Below are 23,132 nucleotides of genomic sequence, written 5' to 3'. Positions count from 1 at the left end.
GGGTCGTGACTCTAGTCGCGTGTTAAGTGGCCAACTCGACGAGTCGGAGTCTGGACTCGGCGAGTAGGTGCTGAGTGGAGAAAACCCTAATTTCGGAGGATGAGCCCTATTTAAAGGACATTATACCCTCTCCCCAGCCTCTTTACCCTCCCTTGAAGTCCAGAAAACCCTAAGTCGCATTTGTGAGGGATTTGAGAGCATTTGAACCTTGGAGAAGGGATTTTGGAGGAGATCTTTGAGAGTTAAGAGGTTTGGAGCAAGGGGCTTTGCAAAGATTCAGATTTCTCTTCTGTTGGAGCTTCCTTTTGAGGTATTATTTCATTGCTTGGGCTGTTATTGATCTAGATTCATCATTTTGGAGTATTTGGAAAGATTAGCTTGTGGTAGTTTGACTTTGGAGGTTGGATCTGAGGTTGCTACCTCAGTGCTGGAATGGAGAAGGTCTAGAGTGCATTAAAGTCCCTGTTCATGAGTGCTTGGTGAAACCATCTTGTCCCAAACCCTAGCCCTAGAGTGTAAAATGCCTAGATCTCTTTGGATTCACGTAAAGTTTGCCACTTTATGTAATGGATGGGTTGTAGAATGGTAGATCTATGGTTTGGATCAACTGCATGGCCTGGAAGGCTTCTGTATGGGTTAAGATCTAGAGGCACTCGGCGAGTCACAAAGGTGTACTCGGCGAGTTGCTTGAGGATGGGCAGGAACTCGGCGAGTTGGAAGAACAACTCGGCGAGTAGGTTGAAGATAGCCTTGGACTCGGCGAGTCTGTTCTTGGACTCGTCGAGTCTGGTCGTGAGGTCCTAACCTTCTTCTGGTTGAGCCATGAATCGGCGAGTCAAGGGAGGACTCGGTGAGTTGATTGTGAGGGGACTCAGAGTTGTGAGACTCGGCGAGTCACCGGGTTGACTCGGCGAGCAGAGTCAGTTAGGAGGTTGACTTTGACTTTGACCAAGGGTTGACCAGTTGACTTCCAGGGGCATTTTGTAACTGTTGGCATTTGTTTTGAGTTCAGTGTTGGTGTTGGCTAGTGGTGGAGATCGTATCAGTGGTCGGAGCATCTTGGTCTTATCTTTTCAGTCGGCAGTTGCGAGGTGAGTTATGCTCACTATATTAACAGGGTCTAAGCCACCAAGGCCGACCCTTTATCGGAATATGATCCGGGTATCATTGTTATGTTATTTATTTGCTATGTTTGTACCCTGGTATATAGGATGATGCTATGCTAGTGACCGGTTAGGTTGGTATCCTGGTTAGGATGATGTTATGTTATGTGATCTGCTAGATCGGCTTGATTGAATGTGAATTGTTGTATGATTGAATGTTTATGTGCACATGGTTGTTGGACTGAGGTTGGGTTGAGGCGGATCCTGCTTTGTGCTATAGGCCAACATACCCAGGGCGGACCGGTTGTCCCAAAGGCCCAGCGAGTGGTCCGGATAGGCTGTAGGCCCCAAGAGGGCGGACCAGACGTGCCGAGGCTCGGAGAGTGGACCAGGCCGACTGAAGGCCCAGTGCGGGCGGACCAGTCATACTGTAGACTTAGAGAGTGGACCAGGTGGATTGAAGGCCCGGTGCGGGCGGACCAATCACACTATAGACTCGATATGTATGGCTAGACTCGGAGGGTGGACCAGGTGGACTGAAGGCCGGTGCGGCGGACCAGTCACATAGTAGACCCAAAGTGCATGGTTGTTCTGTGTTCTGTTATGATATGACATGTTGTGCGTGTATGGTATATGTGGTTGGTATTTTAGGGGTATCTCACTAAGCTTTCGGGCTAACAGTTGTGGTTTAATGTATTTCAGGTTCTTCAGGAGATCGTGGCAAGGCAAAGACGTGATCGTACCGCTCCTCATGATTATGTTTTATGTTGTGGTTCTGGGAAGACTCTGATAATGATTGTATTGAAAACCTTTTTGTAATAACTTTATGAACCTAAGCTGTTTTTGAAAATTTTAAATTGGTTGAGATTTTTAGAGCGTTACAGAGGCGATGGTGGGGAAGCCTTCCAAGACATCAACATAGCAGCAACTCCGACCAGAGGTGGTGTTGGGAGATGGTGGCATTGAGGTGGAGAATGGTGGCAGCAAGATGGCTTCCATGTTTTTCTTCTTTTTTCATGGCAGAAAATGATGAGCGAAGGGTGGGAGAGGGGCTGACGTGGTGATCTTGATCAAAGGGATAGGTTTTAAGGTAGTGTTTGGTTGGTGGATTAGGGAGGCTCTATGGTTGTGGGTGGTGGTCATCTAAGAAATTAAGAGAGATAGAGACTTAGAGCTCGCGACAGAGAGATGGTAGCTGAGTTTTTGTGAGAAATGAGGTTTTATGTGTTTCAATTTATAGGAGGAAATAGACATACACAACCCCTTTGAGACCATACCTCCACCCATGCATTGTACTCTTTCCATGTACTTAATCCAAGATGGTGGAGGGAAGGAAGAAAGTGTGGGAGAGGGAAGGGAGAGGCCTAAGATCACATTTTGTTGCTTCTTGTATCACATGTGGCTCCACATTGAGGTTACATTCTCTTTAATTGCCCAAAATCATCATATTTTGGTGTATCGAGATCCCAACGTCATGAAATTTTTCCGAAAGTGTCGTTAGATAGAGACGGGTTCAAGGACTCGAAAAACCTGAATGGATTAAATTTTTGAGTTACAGAACTCTGGGAAATTTCGTTTAAAGTTTCGCGTCTAAATGGTCTGTAACGCTCGATTTTTAGACTTTTGCAAATATTTTCGTTAAAAATATTTTGAGTATGAAATTAAATATTAGACCATAGTCTGAGTCCAAAAACGCTCTTGAAATTTCCATCGGAGGTGTGCAAGTGCCTCAACTATCGATTCTGTTTTATGCAATTAATGAAAGTGAGTGTTTTATTGTTTGTTTTCTTAGAACTGTCGTATCTTTTGCATAAGAACTTCGTTTTGGATGTTCTTTATATTTTCGGAAACATGATAACATGTAATATGAGGTTTTAGTGTTTGATTTGCTTAAAATTGCCTAACATGAATTTTTAGTATTTTAGACGCATTATGAGTATATAATATTTGTATAAATCGTGTTATAAAAGTATCGAAGATCGATAAAATAACATTTTTAAATTGAAGATTTTTTAGGATAAATAATATTAACAAAAGTTATAACGAACTTAAAATCTCACTATATACGTTATACGATGTATTTGGTCTAAATACATTCAATGGTGCACTCAAGTAGTGTAACGATATTTTTGTATTACATACGTTTATCGAAAATAATTTTCTAGGTATATTTTACGACGTTAACTATCGAATATAACATAGACAATATATTGTATTCTAATATTGTAGTGATTTATATTTTATAAGTTACACATATTCATTTTGAATATATATATATATATATATATATATATATATATATATATATATATATATATATATATATATATATATATATATATATATATATATATATATATATATTAAACTTGGACAATCCTTAGGAATAGTGTGCTCATGCTAGCAGGTGTTTTTTTTTCACATATTGAAGAGGGACAATGTTGGGGAACAGAACCAGGTTACTATTCCTTGGGTTACTCTCCTTTACCATGGTTGCCGATCCTTCCCACCGCCTTCAAAGATCTGTATCCGTCTTCTACCTTCCGGATCTTTCCCCTTGCGTCCTTATCTTCGAATTTTCAGATGAGCATCCAAACCTTCCGTTCTCTTTCTTCCTTCGGAGGTGCTAGAGAAGGTGAATCGCCGCTTCCACCGCTTTCTAATTGTTTCAGTCTTTTCTATTCAGCCACCACCATCGTTGCTTACGTTTCTTCATCAGGTTTCGTCTGGTGCGTCTTCTTCAACCTCCTGACCCCAACCCTCCACGATTAGGGGCAGTGGTTCGGTTTAGAATCTATATGGTCGGTTTATTCCACTCCCCTAAGTCGATTTTCGGACTCCATCACTGCCATCAGCCACAGCCATAGATGGTTTATTCCACTCCCCAAAGTCGATTTTCGGACTCCATCACCGCCATCTTCTCATCTTCGACACCGTCTTCAGGGAAGAGACGAAGGGGTAGACCTCCCGGTTGTGGAAATAAATAACAGCTTGATGCTTCATGTAGTTGGTATATGCTTATATACATACCCATTCAGATCATACTCATACGTAGATTTAATTATTTATTCATTGTTTCCATCAACACTTTATTCACGTTTTGCATATTATATTACCCGTTCAGATCCTTATTTTATTAGCTTTGTGATTAAGTTGATAGATTCTGATGAAATCATGAATGTGCACATATTAAAATAACATCAGAGGATGATGCTAGACTGTATATTTCACATTTTCTTTGTTTTTTTCTTCTATATTCTTCTTTAGCTTAAATGGGGTTTTCTTCTATGTATCTAATTTTCACAGAAATTTGAAACTAATATTCATGCACACCACCTGCTCGATAAAATGCCTGAACCGAATCTTATTATTTTTTCGTTTTTAAAAGCCCATAAAATTTTCCACGCCTGCTTCTTAGTTGCTGCATATCTCTAAAACGCTAATGTTCCAGCCTGTATAATTTATTAAAGAATTTAATACTTTTTTCAAAATGACTTGATTATTTTGCAAAATGACATCATAATTTGGTGAAAAAAAGAGAACAATTGTACAATAAAATTGTTAGAAATGTTTTTTTCCTTCAAATTTTTTTTGAGGTGAACATATTTATTATTAATACTTCTGGTATATGCTATCATTTTCAGTTGGTTCTGGCCTTTTTCCTTCTCTGTTATCTCCAAAGATTTTTTTCCTCGAGCTTTAGAGCAAAAGCAATTGCCTTATCACCTAAAATGCATTGGGTAAGTTTATGTCATTTTTATTCTTTAGAAATATGATCATTTTTACTAACAAATGGTGATATTTTTAATGATCAGATATCAAACATTGTAGTCGGGTTGTATTTCTTGAGTGTGGTGACTAAATTTGGGATAAGAAAAGTGTACATGGGATATGTGAGACTCATAAGAGGATATGAATTAGATTTTATTAACTTCTATTTGCTGAAACATATTGTCTACTTTGTTTTCTGCTTAATAAGCTTGAAATTTTGGCATTGCAGTTCACCTCCAATGTTGTCATACTAAAAATTATAATGTTTATGATATGTTACCATATCGGCTACAGAACCCAATTTCATGAGGCATTGATTCATCTATTTTCTTCTCCTATACTCCTAATTTCACCAGGTTTGTCACAAAAAACTACTGGAAATTGTCACCATTGGAAGTATCTATTTGTCAGTCCTTATTATTTAGTATTTAATTTAATTTTTATGTTATTTATGAATTAAGATTATACAATTATAATTGTTTAAAAAAAAGAATAGATAATTTGTTTCATTTTTGTATGGAGTTTTTTTTTCAGATCTTCATCTTATAAAACAGCCGCTATATGGTTCTTCAACGTATGAGAACCCCAAGATTGTTCTATAAAACAATTTAATAATCGTTATTTTCTTTTTCTCTTCATTACTAGCAAGGAAAGGACATACTTTGCAGCCATTATGACAAAGATTGTTCTATAAACAGTTGCTTAACCTTCTTTGAAGGTCACCAAACGGATAAAGATATGATTCGTTTGAACTTTCAGGACAGAAGCAGCAACAAACATTCCAAGCCAAAGAAGGTTGAAGGCATGAACAGAAATAAGATTTTAGTTATCCCTTAAGTTGTGAAATGCATTACTAATATCGGACACTTTTCCAAACCTACACCATCTCCCTCTTCTATCTCTTTTGTTTTTTTTGTTTTTTTTTTTTTTTTTAATCTTTTTGGTTATTTGTTTCTCATATTCCCTGCCCTAATCTTGCAATTTTATAAAAATTGATAGCCCTCTTGCGGTACAAATATGCCAAAATACACGTCAAATCGACCAGGTAAATCCCACTGACACCGACTTCCAAAATTGCAGCTTTAGGTTAGACTTCCAAACCAGAGGTGACATACTATTATTTTTATGTCATTATTTTGCTTTATCTGTAACATTTTTCAGATGTATTTTGAAGCACCCTACAAATATGGCTACTCCATTCAACACAACAGTTGTGGAAAGGTTTTTTTTTTTACTCTAGGACTACGAATCGCTAGACTTTCAACAATTGATTCGACACAACGATAGTATCAAGGGATAGAAAAAGGACAAGCAGGTAAAAAACGTCTACTGTTTCCAATTTTGAGTGATTAATTTAGGATTATCTTTAACTAATTTTTTCTATTGAATCTAGGAGTAAGAAAATTATTGATTTCGATTAGTGATTTGAGATTCAATATTAAGAACACAAATTGTTTATTGTTAATTTTGCTCGATTCTGCTATAATGGTTTGGTTATGTGTTTTAACTGATTCTGCATGTTGTTCTTCTGCATTTGTCGTCTGCCTTCCTTCGCTTTCTCCACCTGCTTCCAATTTGGGTGTTACTCTTTTATGTAGGTCGCAGGATGGAGATATTATAAATATTAATGTCACCGTTTACTTAGATGTAAGATTATCATATTCTTTTTTTTATATAAATATTATATATTTTTTTATCCATCTTTTTATTAGGGTTATCATGCTGATACCTCAAAGACATTTTTATGTAGAAATGTTGATGAAGCCACAAAACGACTTGTAGAGTTACACCTCATATTAAAATTGATGAAGATTATTAGAATTAATAGAATTTTTATCTTTATTTTTTATTTTTTTCAATTCTGTTTCTACATTCATGACAGGTTACTGAACAATGCTTAGAGAGAGGTATTTCTGTTTGCAAAGATGTTTCTATATTGATGACACGTGTGCGGTATGTTTTTTCTTATGTAATATGTAAAATGGCAAAGGAAGTTGGTAACCACCGCATATACTCTTTTTTGGGTTAAAAACTTCATGATTTCATAGTTTTTGACCAAACTGCCATTGCATACAGCTTCTTTGGTAAAAGTTACTGACTTGAAGAGTTTTTAACGAAAATTTCCCGTGTATACAGTTTAACTATAGTACCTGAATTTGAAAATCTTAAACAAATTTAATAGAATTACATTAGAATAACCTTAATAAAATATTAGATGTTACTTTTAGGCAAAGTATGACAAGTTTTTGTTGACTTTCAATCCATACATATCTAACAGTGGCTCACTTTCAATTCTTTTTTAGATTTAGGTTTTTTTTTTTTCAAATTTAGGTGGCAACAAGAGTATATAGCAGCAAATTTTCTATTTGAACTTTTTTTTTTTGTTTTTTGCGATTTGTTTTCATTTCCTTTTCCAAAAACCAAAATACATTGCCATTTGGTCAATTTCCCATTTTTAATTGACAGCTACACTAAATAGCAACATACTTTGAATTTACACATTTATTTGGTTTATGCAATTTGTTTTCATTTTTTTTACCAAAAAGAAAAATATATTCCTATTTGATACAAATTTAACCATCATTATCAGCTAATCAATATGTATTTTAATAGTTGATTAAATAGAACTTTATTTTTTTATATTTTTTTTTGTTTGGTAATTCATTGAAATATAATGTTTGCAGTTGCTATTACAACAGATTTCGCCACATGGGCAACAACAGATATTGTTCGATGCCTAATCTTCAACTAAGAATCAGGTAAATAAACCATATTTTAACATCCGATTAATTTTTATTTATTTATTTATTTATTTATTTATTTATTTTTTAAGTTATGCATGAACTTTAGATTAATTTTCAATTTTAGAAGTTACCTAACAAACCCGACGATTGAACATCCCAAAGTTTTGATACGTTTTTTTTCTTTTCTTTTCTCAGGGCTTATGGATCTAAGAAAGCCGACAATTGAACTTATTAACATACTGTAACACACTAATCAACAAATTGATTTTTTTTGTTTGCTGTGGTGACTTTGCTTTTATTAGATACGTGTGTTGTCATTTTATCAAATGTTTTTTGAGCTAGCCAATGTTATACTTAGACAACACTTAATGAGGAAAAAACCATGAAGTATTTGATTTGTGGAATCCGGCTCTTCAGTTCGATCCCATCAACCAAAGGATAAACCCATAAAGTATATATTTCGATAAATAGCTTATCCGACAACAAAAAAATTATCCATGACGAAACAATATTACTGCCCCATAATAATACTCAAACTATAAACAAATAGTTGATCAAACAACATTTACAAAGAACAAACAACGGAAAAAGTTGTCGCATCCGACCCCAGCAATGCGGGGCTCGCCATCTAGTTATTATGAAAGGGTATGTTGATTTTATTAGAAAATAGTTAAAGGGACCAACAGTGTAGTATGAAGGATATATTGTGTTAAATAAAAAACACACGAGAGACCATAAATGTATCTATAGTTTAAACGATATGGATAAAAACGAATTAAATAAAGAGAAAATGACAAATTTAGCCTAATTTACTAATGACCTTATAAATTTAGCCCAAAAAAATTGAAATTGCAAAATTAGCCACTTATTTCGCAGATGGAATAGCCTCATCTGCGATTTGGGCTTTCCATCTGCTAATGTACAAGTGCCTAAAGCTCATCTGCGATTCGTGTAAATCCAGTCTCAAATCAGGGAGAGTTTTTAAAAGAGAATTTAAAATGGTTTTCAAAAATGAGTAAAGGAGGACGCGGAGGTACGATCAGCCGGAGCCAGTAAGTAACCCCAAAATACCATACATGATATTTGTTTTTGAGCTTTGATAGAACAGCATGCTAGTACTAGGCTAGGGATCTTCAGGATTTCATGATAATGTTGCCTGATTTATGATGCCTGCTAGCCTAGGGTTCCTCTGTGGGAGATCTCTGGTGTTCCTCTAGGAGTGAGGGTTGAGCGCTTGTTATGTATGTTTTTTGCTAGGGTGTTGTGGTAATACTTGATACAAATATGGGTAGGTGTGGAAGGTAGTATGGGCCCGTACTACTGAAAGCACAGGACCCATACGCATATCAAAGAAACCATGACCTCTAGGGTTGGGTTGGGAGTTGGTTCCCGGGTTTGTGGGAAGTATATGAGATCTTGTGGTGTTTTTCAGTATGGTGGTTACGAGGCATATTGGGAGCGGATCCGGGTCAGGATCGGGAGCAGGAGAGGGCGGTCAGGGTGGGTCAGTACCGCCCGAGGTTATTGGTCAGATGAGCACAAGCGAGTTAGACGCTAGGATTTGTGAGATCCTGCATGATGAGGTTGCTGCGTTGTTCCGGGCCGAGTTGCCGGAACTGTTCGGGTCGATCAAGACCGCCATGATTGAGTATTTTGATGAGCGCTATGTTGCTCTCACAGAGACGGCTGCCGCGGCGACTACATCGGCTGTAGTAGCGGCAGGGGGAGGAGTCGGTCGAGGTTTTCAGTATCGGGAATTCGATAATACGAAGCCTCCTACCTTCAATGGGGTTCAGGACCCAATTGTTGCTATGAGATGGTTGTCGGACGTGGAGGGGTGTTTCTTCACGTGTTCATGCCCTGCTGATCAGAGGGTGAGGTGTGCTCTGAACCTGTTGAGGCTCGGGGCGAATGATTGGTGGAGATTAACTACGGGGTCATATTCGGATGCGCACAGAGCTTCGGTTTCATGGGATCAGTTCCGGGAGATGTTCAACACTCGTTATGTTCCACGGGTTGAGAGGGAGAGATTGGCTCAGGAGTTCCTTGAGCTGGAGCAGGATTCGGAGTCGGTGACGGAGATCACGAGGATGTTCACTGAGAAGGCGATGTTTTGCCCTGAGTTCGCCTCGGAGCAGGCTCAGATGTCCCGATATCTAAGTATGCTTAAGAGGGATATAAGACAGTTTGTGTCTACGCTAAGGTGCGAGACCTTGTTAGAATTGTAGGAGGCCGCCAGGCGGCATGAGTTGGAGATTGAGTGGCAGTTGTGAGAGATGAGGCAGGCTCCGGTGCAGTCGCAGCCGGCGCCGAAACGGTCCAAGACCGTTGATTCTAGATTGGGATATCCGAGCAACCACACTTGTGGGAAGTGTGGGAAGGGTCACACCAGAGTTTGTAGGTCCGGTGGTGCATGCCGCAAGTGCGGAAAGGAGGGGCACTATGCGAGGGATTGTCGGCAGATAGCCCCGGTTCGGGATTTGAGGATTTGTTATCATTGCCATCAGGTTGGACACTTGAGGGTCAACTGTCCCCAGCTTGCTGCAGGACCGGTGCAGGCTCCAGCACCGGCCACTTTGAGGATTACGGGTGGAGGTCAGGGTGGAGCGGAGCCCCCAAGGGCTCAGGGTCGTTCTTTTCAGCTTACAGCGAAGGAGGTCAGGGCAGTGCCGGATGCACTTGCGGGTATGTTTCTTTCTTGATGTCTTGATATTTGGTGATTATTGTGGAGTATTGTTTATTTTGCTAGTCTCGTTGTGTGATTTTTGGTATGGTATTCGTTGTTCCTTAAGGGTTGTTGTATGGTTATGGGTTTGGTGTTGGAAATTTCGTTGGTTAGCATTCATGAGGATTATTAGTGGGAATCTGGCTTTTTGTCAAAATGTTGGGTAGCATCTGCAGTCTGAGGAGTGGTTAGCTAAAGATCGAGTTTCTTTCGAGCCCGGGATGATCTTTGTTGTTATGTAAATTTGTGAAGGTTACTCGTTCTGGTGGGAATCAGTTCGCATGTAAGGATTTGTGTTGTGTAGGGTTGTCGAGGGAGGTCGGTGACAGCGACCGGTGGTTGATAGTCAGTGCTCTAAGTGGGGGAGAATTGGAGAATTCTCCAGAAGATCGATAAGCATGAGAGGTTGTTTAACTGTTGATATTTAACAGCGGTTTTGACAACCGAGCGTAGGCTGGTATGAGCAAGTGTCGGATAGACGGGGCGGGATGTAGACCAAGGGTGATTGATTGTGGAAGGCCTGAGATCAGGCCGGGTTTGAGTATGTAGGGTGGAGATAGAGTTCGGAACCCCTAGAGGGCTAGAACGGTATGCATGGGAGAGTTTTCTGGAGGGATAACGCGGGATGATGAATGCTAGTTGAGCGGTCCGGATAGACTGAAGGCCGGTGGGCGTACCAGTCAGGCCGAAGGCTTGGAGAACGGTCCAGACAGGCTGAAGGCCCTAGAGGGCGGTCTAGACCTGTTGAAGGTTCTAAGAGTGGTCCATATGGGCTGAAGGCCTGGTAAGGCGGTCCAGTCATGCTGAAGACTCTGCATGTGTTGATAGATCTGTATGAGGATATGGAATGAGTACGTCATGATGTGATAGCATCTGTGGGTTTGGCCCCGGGTATTGATCTTGATTAGTGGAGGTAGTGCATGGACTCTAGAGTCCTTGCGATCAGATTCAGAGTATGTGTGGTGCATGGGATAGCGGTTATGCTATAAGAAATGGTGTAATATTGGGTGAGCACAGTGGCACTTGTGATAGTGTCAAGGCAGCCAAGTGGATTTCCTTGGTAAGGAAAAGGAAAGCAATGTAGCTCCGAGAGGGAGTGTAAATTCACGGAAGTGAAAGCAGTAGTGCGGAGTTATGATTGGAGTGATCCAATTATGGTCATTGAGTGGCGTGTTTGCGGCAGTGGTATGGAATCACATCCGGTTTGGATGTCTGCCGAGGTCACAGAGGGAATTCCGAGGGTGTAGAGCCAAGAGGCTCGGAAGGGATGCAAGGATGGAGTCTTGGATTCCCAGCTTGATTTTGATCAAGGAATTGTGTATGTAGTGGTAATTCATCCTAGGGGATGTTTGGAGGTGTCGTTAGTGCATCGGGTTTTCCTAACCCGGGGATGTTAGAACCAGTCCAGCATGGGTATGAGATTGCGGAGGAGAACTCATGGGAGTTGCTCTGAGACTGAAGGATGTGTCCTTCTGTCAACCTATAGTGGATAGAGTTGGACTCCGATCAGGATTCTGGTGGTTCAGGGTTATTTCTAGCTCGAATGAGTCAAGTGATTGGCGTGATTGGAGCAAGTGAAGTATCATGGAATGGTACTTGGCTGTTAAGTGGAGTTATCTGAGGATGAGGCTGGTGGCCGGCTTGAGGCGGTGGTCAGAATGCCGCAGGAGAAGAGTTGAGTTTCAGGGGTTGTGTTTTGACGAATCTGGTCTGGTTAATGCCAGGTGGTGCATTACAGGAGTAGTTCTGGAGTTGAGTTGTCGCAGGCTTCGCGGACGAAGCCTAATTTAAGTGGGGGAGAATTGTAACATCCCAAGTTCAGGAGTGCAAGTTCAAGGTTCAAAGTGTAAATGTGGAAGGGCAACTCGACGAGTCCATGGGTGGACTCAGCGAGTAGGGTCGTGACTCTAGTCGCGTGTTAAGTGGCCAACTCGACGAGTCGGAGTCTGGACTCGGCGAGTAGGTGCTGAGTGGAGAAAACCCTAATTTCGGAGGATGAGCCCTATTTAAAGGACATTATACCCTCTCCCCAGCCTCTTTACCCTCCCTTGAAGTCCAGAAAACCCTAAGTCGCATTTGTGAGGGATTTGAGAGCATTTGAACCTTGGAGAAGGGATTTTGGAGGAGATCTTTGAGAGTTAAGAGGTTTGGAGCAAGGGGCTTTGCAAAGATTCAGATTTCTCTTCTGTTGGAGCTTCCTTTTGAGGTATTATTTCATTGCTTGGGCTGTTATTGATCTAGATTCATCATTTTGGAGTATTTGGAAAGATTAGCTTGTGGTAGTTTGACTTTGGAGGTTGGATCTGAGGTTGCTACCTCAGTGCTGGAATGGAGAAGGTCTAGAGTGCATTAAAGTCCCTGTTCATGAGTGCTTGGTGAAACCATCTTGTCCCAAACCCTAGCCCTAGAGTGTAAAATGCCTAGATCTCTTTGGATTCACGTAAAGTTTGCCACTTTATGTAATGGATGGGTTGTAGAATGGTAGATCTATGGTTTGGATCAACTGCATGGCCTGGAAGGCTTCTGTATGGGTTAAGATCTAGAGGCACTCGGCGAGTCACAAAGGTGTACTCGGCGAGTTGCTTGAGGATGGGCAGGAACTCGGCGAGTTGGAAGAACAACTCGGCGAGTAGGTTGAAGATAGCCTTGGACTCGGCGAGTCTGTTCTTGGACTCGTCGAGTCTGGTCGTGAGGTCCTAACCTTCTTCTGGTTGAGCCATGAATCGGCGAGTCAAGGGAGGACTCGGTGAGTTGATTGTGAGGGGACTCAGAGTTGTGAGACTCGGCGAGTCACCGGGTTGACTCGGCGAGCAGAGTCAGTTAGGAGGTTGACTTTGACTTTGACCAAGGGTTGACCAGTTGACTTCCAGGGGCATTTTGTAACTGTTGGCATTTGTTTTGAGTTCAGTGTTGGTGTTGGCTAGTGGTGGAGATCGTATCAGTGGTCGGAGCATCTTGGTCTTATCTTTTCAGTCGGCAGTTGCGAGGTGAGTTATGCTCACTATATTAACAGGGTCTAAGCCACCAAGGCCGACCCTTTATCGGAATATGATCCGGGTATCATTGTTATGTTATTTATTTGCTATGTTTGTACCCTGGTATATAGGATGATGCTATGCTAGTGACCGGTTAGGTTGGTATCCTGGTTAGGATGATGTTATGTTATGTGATCTGCTAGATCGGCTTGATTGAATGTGAATTGTTGTATGATTGAATGTTTATGTGCACATGGTTGTTGGACTGAGGTTGGGTTGAGGCGGATCCTGCTTTGTGCTATAGGCCAACATACCCAGGGCGGACCGGTTGTCCCAAAGGCCCAGCGAGTGGTCCGGATAGGCTGTAGGCCCCAAGAGGGCGGACCAGACGTGCCGAGGCTCGGAGAGTGGACCAGGCCGACTGAAGGCCCAGTGCGGGCGGACCAGTCATACTGTAGACTTAGAGAGTGGACCAGGTGGATTGAAGGCCCGGTGCGGGCGGACCAATCACACTATAGACTCGATATGTATGGCTAGACTCGGAGGGTGGACCAGGTGGACTGAAGGCCGGTGCGGCGGACCAGTCACATAGTAGACCCAAAGTGCATGGTTGTTCTGTGTTCTGTTATGATATGACATGTTGTGCGTGTATGGTATATGTGGTTGGTATTTTAGGGGTATCTCACTAAGCTTTCGGGCTAACAGTTGTGGTTTAATGTATTTCAGGTTCTTCAGGAGATCGTGGCAAGGCAAAGACGTGATCGTACCGCTCCTCATGATTATGTTTTATGTTGTGGTTCTGGGAAGACTCTGATAATGATTGTATTGAAAACCTTTTTGTAATAACTTTATGAACCTAAGCTGTTTTTGAAAATTTTAAATTGGTTGAGATTTTTAGAGCGTTACAGAGGCGATGGTGGGGAAGCCTTCCAAGACATCAACATAGCAGCAACTCCGACCAGAGGTGGTGTTGGGAGATGGTGGCATTGAGGTGGAGAATGGTGGCAGCAAGATGGCTTCCATGTTTTTCTTCTTTTTTCATGGCAGAAAATGATGAGCGAAGGGTGGGAGAGGGGCTGACGTGGTGATCTTGATCAAAGGGATAGGTTTTAAGGTAGTGTTTGGTTGGTGGATTAGGGAGGCTCTATGGTTGTGGGTGGTGGTCATCTAAGAAATTAAGAGAGATAGAGACTTAGAGCTCGCGACAGAGAGATGGTAGCTGAGTTTTTGTGAGAAATGAGGTTTTATGTGTTTCAATTTATAGGAGGAAATAGACATACACAACCCCTTTGAGACCATACCTCCACCCATGCATTGTACTCTTTCCATGTACTTAATCCAAGATGGTGGAGGGAAGGAAGAAAGTGTGGGAGAGGGAAGGGAGAGGCCTAAGATCACATTTTGTTGCTTCTTGTATCACATGTGGCTCCACATTGAGGTTACATTCTCTTTAATTGCCCAAAATCATCATATTTTGGTGTATCGAGATCCCAACGTCATGAAATTTTTCCGAAAGTGTCGTTAGATAGAGACGGGTTCAAGGACTCGAAAAACCTGAATGGATTAAATTTTTGAGTTACAGAACTCTGGGAAATTTCGTTTAAAGTTTCGCGTCTAAATGGTCTGTAACGCTCGATTTTTAGACTTTTGCAAATATTTTCGTTAAAAATATTTTGAGTATGAAATTAAATATTAGACCATAGTCTGAGTCCAAAAACGCTCTTGAAATTTCCATCGGAGGTGTGCAAGTGCCTCAACTATCGATTCTGTTTTATGCAATTAATGAAAGTGAGTGTTTTATTGTTTGTTTTCTTAGAACTGTCGTATCTTTTGCATAAGAACTTCGTTTTGGATGTTCTTTATATTTTCGGAAACATGATAACATGTAATATGAGGTTTTAGTGTTTGATTTGCTTAAAATTGCCTAACATGAATTTTTAGTATTTTAGACGCATTATGAGTATATAATATTTGTATAAATCGTGTTATAAAAGTATCGAAGATCGATAAAATAACATTTTTAAATTGAAGATTTTTTAGGATAAATAATATTAACAAAAGTTATAACGAACTTAAAATCTCACTATATACGTTATACGATGTATTTGGTCTAAATACATTCAATGGTGCACTCAAGTAGTGTAACGATATTTTTGTATTACATACGTTTATCGAAAATAATTTTCTAGGTATATTTTACGACGTTAACTATCGAATATAACATAGACAATATATTGTATTCTAATATTGTAGTGATTTATATTTTATAAGTTACACATATTCATTTTGAATATATATATATATATATATATATATATATATATATATATATATATATATATATATATATATATATATATATATATATATATATATATATATATATATTAAACTTGGACAATCCTTAGGAATAGTGTGCTCATGCTAGCAGGTGTTTTTTTTTCACATATTGAAGAGGGACAATGTTGGGGAACAGAACCAGGTTACTATTCCTTGGGTTACTCTCCTTTACCATGGTTGCCGATCCTTCCCACCGCCTTCAAAGATCTGTATCCGTCTTCTACCTTCCGGATCTTTCCCCTTGCGTCCTTATCTTCGAATTTTCAGATGAGCATCCAAACCTTCCGTTCTCTTTCTTCCTTCGGAGGTGCTAGAGAAGGTGAATCGCCGCTTCCACCGCTTTCTAATTGTTTCAGTCTTTTCTATTCAGCCACCACCATCGTTGCTTACGTTTCTTCATCAGGTTTCGTCTGGTGCGTCTTCTTCAACCTCCTGACCCCAACCCTCCACGATTAGGGGCAGTGGTTCGGTTTAGAATCTATATGGTCGGTTTATTCCACTCCCCTAAGTCGATTTTCGGACTCCATCACTGCCATCAGCCACAGCCATAGATGGTTTATTCCACTCCCCAAAGTCGATTTTCGGACTCCATCACCGCCATCTTCTCATCTTCGACACCGTCTTCAGGGAAGAGACGAAGGGGTAGACCTCCCGGTTGTGGAAATAAATAACAGCTTGATGCTTCATGTAGTTGGTATATGCTTATATACATACCCATTCAGATCATACTCATACGTAGATTTAATTATTTATTCATTGTTTCCATCAACACTTTATTCACGTTTTGCATATTATATTACCCGTTCAGATCCTTATTTTATTAGCTTTGTGATTAAGTTGATAGATTCTGATGAAATCATGAATGTGCACATATTAAAATAACATCAGAGGATGATGCTAGACTGTATATTTCACATTTTCTTTGTTTTTTTCTTCTATATTCTTCTTTAGCTTAAATGGGGTTTTCTTCTATGTATCTAATTTTCACAGAAATTTGAAACTAATATTCATGCACACCACCTGCTCGATAAAATGCCTGAACCGAATCTTATTATTTTTTCGTTTTTAAAAGCCCATAAAATTTTCCACGCCTGCTTCTTAGTTGCTGCATATCTCTAAAACGCTAATGTTCCAGCCTGTATAATTTATTAAAGAATTTAATACTTTTTTCAAAATGACTTGATTATTTTGCAAAATGACATCATAATTTGGTGAAAAAAAGAGAACAATTGTACAATAAAATTGTTAGAAATGTTTTTTTCCTTCAAATTTTTTTTGAGGTGAACATATTTATTATTAATACTTCTGGTATATGCTATCATTTTCAGTTGGTTCTGGCCTTTTTCCTTCTCTGTTATCTCCAAAGATTTTTTTCCTCGAGCTTTAGAGCAAAAGCAATTGCCTTATCACCTAAAATGCATTGGGTAAGTTTATGTCATTTTTATTCTTTAGAAATATGATCATTTTTACTAACAAATGGTGATATTTTTAATGATCAGATATCAAACATTGTAGTCGGGTTGTATTTCTTGAGTGTGGTGACTAAATTTGGGATAAGAAAAGTGTACATGGGATATGTGAGACTCATAAGAGGATATGAATTAGATTTTATTAACTTCTATTTGCTGAAACATATTGTCTACTTTGTTTTCTGCTTAATAAGCTTGAAATTTTGGCATTGCAGTTCACCTCCAATGTTGTCATACTAAAAATTATAATGTTTATGATATGTTACCATATCGGCTACAGAACCCAATTTCATGAGGCATTGATTCATCTATTTTCTTCTCCTATACTCCTAATTTCACCAGGTTTGTCACAAAAAACTACTGGAAATTGTCACCATTGGAAGTATCTATTTGTCAGTCCTTATTATTTAGTATTTAATTTAATTTTTATGTTATTTATGAATTAAGATTATACAATTATAATTGTTTAAAAAAAAGAATAGATAATTTGTTTCATTTTTGTATGGAGTTTTTTTTTCAGATCTTCATCTTATAAAACAGCCGCTATATGGTTCTTCAACGTATGAGAACCCCAAGATTGTTCTATAAAACAATTTAATAATCGTTATTTTCTTTTTCTCTTCATTACTAGCAAGGAAAGGACATACTTTGCAGCCATTATGACAAAGATTGTTCTATAAACAGTTGCTTAACCTTCTTTGAAGGTCACCAAACGGATAAAGATATGATTCGTTTGAACTTTCAGGACAGAAGCAGCAACAAACATTCCAAGCCAAAGAAGGTTGAAGGCATGAACAGAAATAAGATTTTAGTTATCCCTTAAGTTGTGAAATGCATTACTAATATCGGACACTTTTCCAAACCTACACCATCTCCCTCTTCTATCTCTTTTGTTTTTTTTGTTTTTTTTTTTTTTTTTAATCTTTTTGGTTATTTGTTTCTCATATTCCCTGCCCTAATCTTGCAATTTTATAAAAATTGATAGCCCTCTTGCGGTACAAATATGCCAAAATACACGTCAAATCGACCAGGTAAATCCCACTGACACCGACTTCCAAAATTGCAGCTTTAGGTTAGACTTCCAAACCAGAGGTGACATACTATTATTTTTATGTCATTATTTTGCTTTATCTGTAACATTTTTCAGATGTATTTTGAAGCACCCTACAAATATGGCTACTCCATTCAACACAACAGTTGTGGAAAGGTTTTTTTTTTTACTCTAGGACTACGAATCGCTAGACTTTCAACAATTGATTCGACACAACGATAGTATCAAGGGATAGAAAAAGGACAAGCAGGTAAAAAACGTCTACTGTTTCCAATTTTGAGTGATTAATTTAGGATTATCTTTAACTAATTTTTTCTATTGAATCTAGGAGTAAGAAAATTATTGATTTCGATTAGTGATTTGAGATTCAATATTAAGAACACAAATTGTTTATTGTTAATTTTGCTCGATTCTGCTATAATGGTTTGGTTATGTGTTTTAACTGATTCTGCATGTTGTTCTTCTGCATTTGTCGTCTGCCTTCCTTCGCTTTCTCCACCTGCTTCCAATTTGGGTGTTACTCTTTTATGTAGGTCGCAGGATGGAGATATTATAAATATTAATGTCACCGTTTACTTAGATGTAAGATTATCATATTCTTTTTTTTATATAAATATTATATATTTTTTTATCCATCTTTTTATTAGGGTTATCATGCTGATACCTCAAAGACATTTTTATGTAGAAATGTTGATGAAGCCACAAAACGACTTGTAGAGTTACACCTCATATTAAAATTGATGAAGATTATTAGAATTAATAGAATTTTTATCTTTATTTTTTATTTTTTTCAATTCTGTTTCTACATTCATGACAGGTTACTGAACAATGCTTAGAGAGAGGTATTTCTGTTTGCAAAGATGTTTCTATATTGATGACACGTGTGCGGTATGTTTTTTCTTATGTAATATGTAAAATGGCAAAGGAAGTTGGTAACCACCGCATATACTCTTTTTTGGGTTAAAAACTTCATGATTTCATAGTTTTTGACCAAACTGCCATTGCATACAGCTTCTTTGGTAAAAGTTACTGACTTGAAGAGTTTTTAACGAAAATTTCCCGTGTATACAGTTTAACTATAGTACCTGAATTTGAAAATCTTAAACAAATTTAATAGAATTACATTAGAATAACCTTAATAAAATATTAGATGTTACTTTTAGGCAAAGTATGACAAGTTTTTGTTGACTTTCAATCCATACATATCTAACAGTGGCTCACTTTCAATTCTTTTTTAGATTTAGGTTTTTTTTTTTTCAAATTTAGGTGGCAACAAGAGTATATAGCAGCAAATTTTCTATTTGAACTTTTTTTTTTTGTTTTTTGCGATTTGTTTTCATTTCCTTTTCCAAAAACCAAAATACATTGCCATTTGGTCAATTTCCCATTTTTAATTGACAGCTACACTAAATAGCAACATACTTTGAATTTACACATTTATTTGGTTTATGCAATTTGTTTTCATTTTTTTTACCAAAAAGAAAAATATATTCCTATTTGATACAAATTTAACCATCATTATCAGCTAATCAATATGTATTTTAATAGTTGATTAAATAGAACTTTATTTTTTTATATTTTTTTTTGTTTGGTAATTCATTGAAATATAATGTTTGCAGTTGCTATTACAACAGATTTCGCCACATGGGCAACAACAGATATTGTTCGATGCCTAATCTTCAACTAAGAATCAGGTAAATAAACCATATTTTAACATCCGATTAATTTTTATTTATTTATTTATTTATTTATTTATTTATTTTTTAAGTTATGCATGAACTTTAGATTAATTTTCAATTTTAGAAGTTACCTAACAAACCCGACGATTGAACATCCCAAAGTTTTGATACGTTTTTTTTCTTTTCTTTTCTCAGGGCTTATGGATCTAAGAAAGCCGACAATTGAACTTATTAACATACTGTAACACACTAATCAACAAATTGATTTTTTTTGTTTGCTGTGGTGACTTTGCTTTTATTAGATACGTGTGTTGTCATTTTATCAAATGTTTTTTGAGCTAGCCAATGTTATACTTAGACAACACTTAATGAGGAAAAAACCATGAAGTATTTGATTTGTGGAATCCGGCTCTTCAGTTCGATCCCATCAACCAAAGGATAAACCCATAAAGTATATATTTCGATAAATAGCTTATCCGACAACAAAAAAATTATCCATGACGAAACAATATTACTGCCCCATAATAATACTCAAACTATAAACAAATAGTTGATCAAACAACATTTACAAAGAACAAACAACGGAAAAAGTTGTCGCATCCGACCCCAGCAATGCGGGGCTCGCCATCTAGTTATTATGAAAGGGTATGTTGATTTTATTAGAAAATAGTTAAAGGGACCAACAGTGTAGTATGAAGGATATATTGTGTTAAATAAAAAACACACGAGAGACCATAAATGTATCTATAGTTTAAACGATATGGATAAAAACGAATTAAATAAAGAGAAAATGACAAATTTAGCCTAATTTACTAATGACCTTATAAATTTAGCCCAAAAAAATTGAAATTGCAAAATTAGCCACTTATTTCGCAGATGGAATAGCCTCATCTGCGATTTGGGCTTTCCATCTGCTAATGTACAAGTGCCTAAAGCTCATCTGCGATTCGTGTAAATCCAGTCTCAAATCAGGGAGAGTTTTTAAAAGAGAATTTAAAATGGTTTTCAAAAATGAGTAAAGGAGGACGCGGAGGTACGATCAGCCGGAGCCAGTAAGTAACCCCAAAATACCATACATGATATTTGTTTTTGAGCTTTGATAGAACAGCATGCTAGTACTAGGCTAGGGATCTTCAGGATTTCATGATAATGTTGCCTGATTTATGATGCCTGCTAGCCTAGGGTTCCTCTGTGGGAGATCTCTGGTGTTCCTCTAGGAGTGAGGGTTGAGCGCTTGTTATGTATGTTTTTTGCTAGGGTGTTGTGGTAATACTTGATACAAATATGGGTAGGTGTGGAAGGTAGTATGGGCCCGTACTACTGAAAGCACAGGACCCATACGCATATCAAAGAAACCATGACCTCTAGGGTTGGGTTGGGAGTTGGTTCCCGGGTTTGTGGGAAGTATATGAGATCTTGTGGTGTTTTTCAGTATGGTGGTTACGAGGCATATTGGGAGCGGATCCGGGTCAGGATCGGGAGCAGGAGAGGGCGGTCAGGGTGGGTCAGTACCGCCCGAGGTTATTGGTCAGATGAGCACAAGCGAGTTAGACGCTAGGATTTGTGAGATCCTGCATGATGAGGTTGCTGCGTTGTTCCGGGCCGAGTTGCCGGAACTGTTCGGGTCGATCAAGACCGCCATGATTGAGTATTTTGATGAGCGCTATGTTGCTCTCACAGAGACGGCTGCCGCGGCGACTACATCGGCTGTAGTAGCGGCAGGGGGAGGAGTCGGTCGAGGTTTTCAGTATCGGGAATTCGATAATACGAAGCCTCCTACCTTCAATGGGGTTCAGGACCCAATTGTTGCTATGAGATGGTTGTCGGACGTGGAGGGGTGTTTCTTCACGTGTTCATGCCCTGCTGATCAGAGGGTGAGGTGTGCTCTGAACCTGTTGAGGCTCGGGGCGAATGATTGGTGGAGATTAACTACGGGGTCATATTCGGATGCGCACAGAGCTTCGGTTTCATGGGATCAGTTCCGGGAGATGTTCAACACTCGTTATGTTCCACGGGTTGAGAGGGAGAGATTGGCTCAGGAGTTCCTTGAGCTGGAGCAGGATTCGGAGTCGGTGACGGAGATCACGAGGATGTTCACTGAGAAGGCGATGTTTTGCCCTGAGTTCGCCTCGGAGCAGGCTCAGATGTCCCGATATCTAAGTATGCTTAAGAGGGATATAAGACAGTTTGTGTCTACGCTAAGGTGCGAGACCTTGTTAGAATTGTAGGAGGCCGCCAGGCGGCATGAGTTGGAGATTGAGTGGCAGTTGTGAGAGATGAGGCAGGCTCCGGTGCAGTCGCAGCCGGCGCCGAAACGGTCCAAGACCGTTGATTCTAGATTGGGATATCCGAGCAACCACACTTGTGGGAAGTGTGGGAAGGGTCACACCAGAGTTTGTAGGTCCGGTGGTGCATGCCGCAAGTGCGGAAAGGAGGGGCACTATGCGAGGGATTGTCGGCAGATAGCCCCGGTTCGGGATTTGAGGATTTGTTATCATTGCCATCAGGTTGGACACTTGAGGGTCAACTGTCCCCAGCTTGCTGCAGGACCGGTGCAGGCTCCAGCACCGGCCACTTTGAGGATTACGGGTGGAGGTCAGGGTGGAGCGGAGCCCCCAAGGGCTCAGGGTCGTTCTTTTCAGCTTACAGCGAAGGAGGTCAGGGCAGTGCCGGATGCACTTGCGGGTATGTTTCTTTCTTGATGTCTTGATATTTGGTGATTATTGTGGAGTATTGTTTATTTTGCTAGTCTCGTTGTGTGATTTTTGGTATGGTATTCGTTGTTCCTTAAGGGTTGTTGTATGGTTATGGGTTTGGTGTTGGAAATTTCGTTGGTTAGCATTCATGAGGATTATTAGTGGGAATCTGGCTTTTTGTCAAAATGTTGGGTAGCATCTGCAGTCTGAGGAGTGGTTAGCTAAAGATCGAGTTTCTTTCGAGCCCGGGATGATCTTTGTTGTTATGTAAATTTGTGAAGGTTACTCGTTCTGGTGGGAATCAGTTCGCATGTAAGGATTTGTGTTGTGTAGGGTTGTCGAGGGAGGTCGGTGACAGCGACCGGTGGTTGATAGTCAGTGCTCTAAGTGGGGGAGAATTGGAGAATTCTCCAGAAGATCGATAAGCATGAGAGGTTGTTTAACTGTTGATATTTAACAGCGGTTTTGACAACCGAGCGTAGGCTGGTATGAGCAAGTGTCGGATAGACGGGGCGGGATGTAGACCAAGGGTGATTGATTGTGGAAGGCCTGAGATCAGGCCGGGTTTGAGTATGTAGG

The 23,132-nt window shown here is 39.4% G+C and overlaps 2 protein-coding genes across 54 annotated transcripts; both read left to right on the top strand.

Moving 5' to 3' along the window:
• Positions 1 to 3,477: 3,477 nt before the first annotated feature.
• Positions 3,478 to 8,022, top strand: LOC128133320 (uncharacterized). Of its 27 annotated transcripts, none has more exons than XR_008231863.1 (9): positions 3,478 to 3,738; positions 3,823 to 4,113; positions 4,748 to 4,843; positions 4,919 to 4,996; positions 5,104 to 5,230; positions 5,634 to 6,189; positions 6,757 to 6,781; positions 7,559 to 7,633; positions 7,814 to 8,022. XR_008231863.1 is itself a non-coding variant. In XM_052770573.1 (4 exons), exons 1-4 carry the CDS (start codon positions 6,360 to 6,362, stop codon positions 7,842 to 7,844), a joined length of 324 nt encoding a protein of 107 aa, XP_052626533.1. In that variant the 5' UTR covers positions 6,196 to 6,359; the 3' UTR covers positions 7,845 to 8,022. The 27 variants fall into 27 exon arrangements, 2 of the variants coding, with proteins under 2 accessions (XP_052626533.1, XP_052626532.1); XR_008231874.1 differs by having other exon boundaries at positions 4,748 to 5,230; positions 5,634 to 5,669; positions 5,874 to 5,960; positions 6,036 to 6,189; XR_008231873.1 differs by having other exon boundaries at positions 4,748 to 5,448; positions 5,634 to 5,669; positions 5,874 to 5,960; positions 6,036 to 6,189.
• A 7,694-nt stretch (positions 8,023 to 15,716) lies between these two features.
• Positions 15,717 to 20,261, top strand: LOC111899276 (uncharacterized). 27 transcript variants are annotated; one of them, XR_008231844.1, is made up of 9 exons: positions 15,717 to 15,977; positions 16,062 to 16,352; positions 16,987 to 17,082; positions 17,158 to 17,235; positions 17,343 to 17,469; positions 17,873 to 18,428; positions 18,996 to 19,020; positions 19,798 to 19,872; positions 20,053 to 20,261. XR_008231844.1 is itself a non-coding variant. In XM_052770571.1 (4 exons), the coding sequence occupies exons 1-4, from the start codon at positions 18,599 to 18,601 to the stop codon at positions 20,081 to 20,083; spliced, it is 324 nt and encodes a 107-aa protein (XP_052626531.1). In that variant the 5' UTR covers positions 18,435 to 18,598; the 3' UTR covers positions 20,084 to 20,261. The 27 variants fall into 27 exon arrangements, 2 of the variants coding, with proteins under 2 accessions (XP_052626531.1, XP_042757292.1); XR_008231853.1 differs by having other exon boundaries at positions 16,987 to 17,469; positions 17,873 to 17,908; positions 18,113 to 18,199; positions 18,275 to 18,428; XR_008231852.1 differs by having other exon boundaries at positions 16,987 to 17,687; positions 17,873 to 17,908; positions 18,113 to 18,199; positions 18,275 to 18,428.
• Positions 20,262 to 23,132: the final 2,871 nt, after the last annotated feature.

The sequence above is a fragment of the Lactuca sativa genome, chromosome 4, assembly GCF_002870075.4.
Source record: "Lactuca sativa cultivar Salinas chromosome 4, Lsat_Salinas_v11, whole genome shotgun sequence".
Lineage (NCBI taxonomy): Eukaryota > Viridiplantae > Streptophyta > Magnoliopsida > Asterales > Asteraceae > Lactuca > Lactuca sativa.
This window is presented reverse-complemented; position numbering and strand designations above follow the sequence as displayed.

What these genes read in the sequence shown, in the direction of transcription:
- LOC111899276 (XM_042901358.1), top strand. Translation starts at nt 18,599, where the DNA reads ATGGTTTGGTTATGTGTTTTAACTGATTCTGCATGTTGTTCTTCTGCA. An exon ending in ATATTGATGACACGTGTGCG is followed by an intron (nt 19,067 to 19,797) that starts GTATGTTTTTTC and finishes TAATGTTTGCAG; the next exon opens with TTGCTATTACAACAGATTTC. An exon ending in AATCTTCAACTAAGAATCAG is followed by an intron (nt 19,873 to 20,052) that starts GTAAATAAACCA and finishes TTCTTTTCTCAG; the next exon opens with GGCTTATGGATCTAAGAAAG.
- LOC128133320 (XM_052770572.1), top strand. Translation starts at nt 6,360, where the DNA reads ATGGTTTGGTTATGTGTTTTAACTGATTCTGCATGTTGTTCTTCTGCA. An exon ending in ATGTCACCGTTTACTTAGAT is followed by an intron (nt 6,522 to 6,756) that starts GTAAGATTATCA and finishes CATTCATGACAG; the next exon opens with GTTACTGAACAATGCTTAGA. An exon ending in AATCTTCAACTAAGAATCAG is followed by an intron (nt 7,634 to 7,813) that starts GTAAATAAACCA and finishes TTCTTTTCTCAG; the next exon opens with GGCTTATGGATCTAAGAAAG.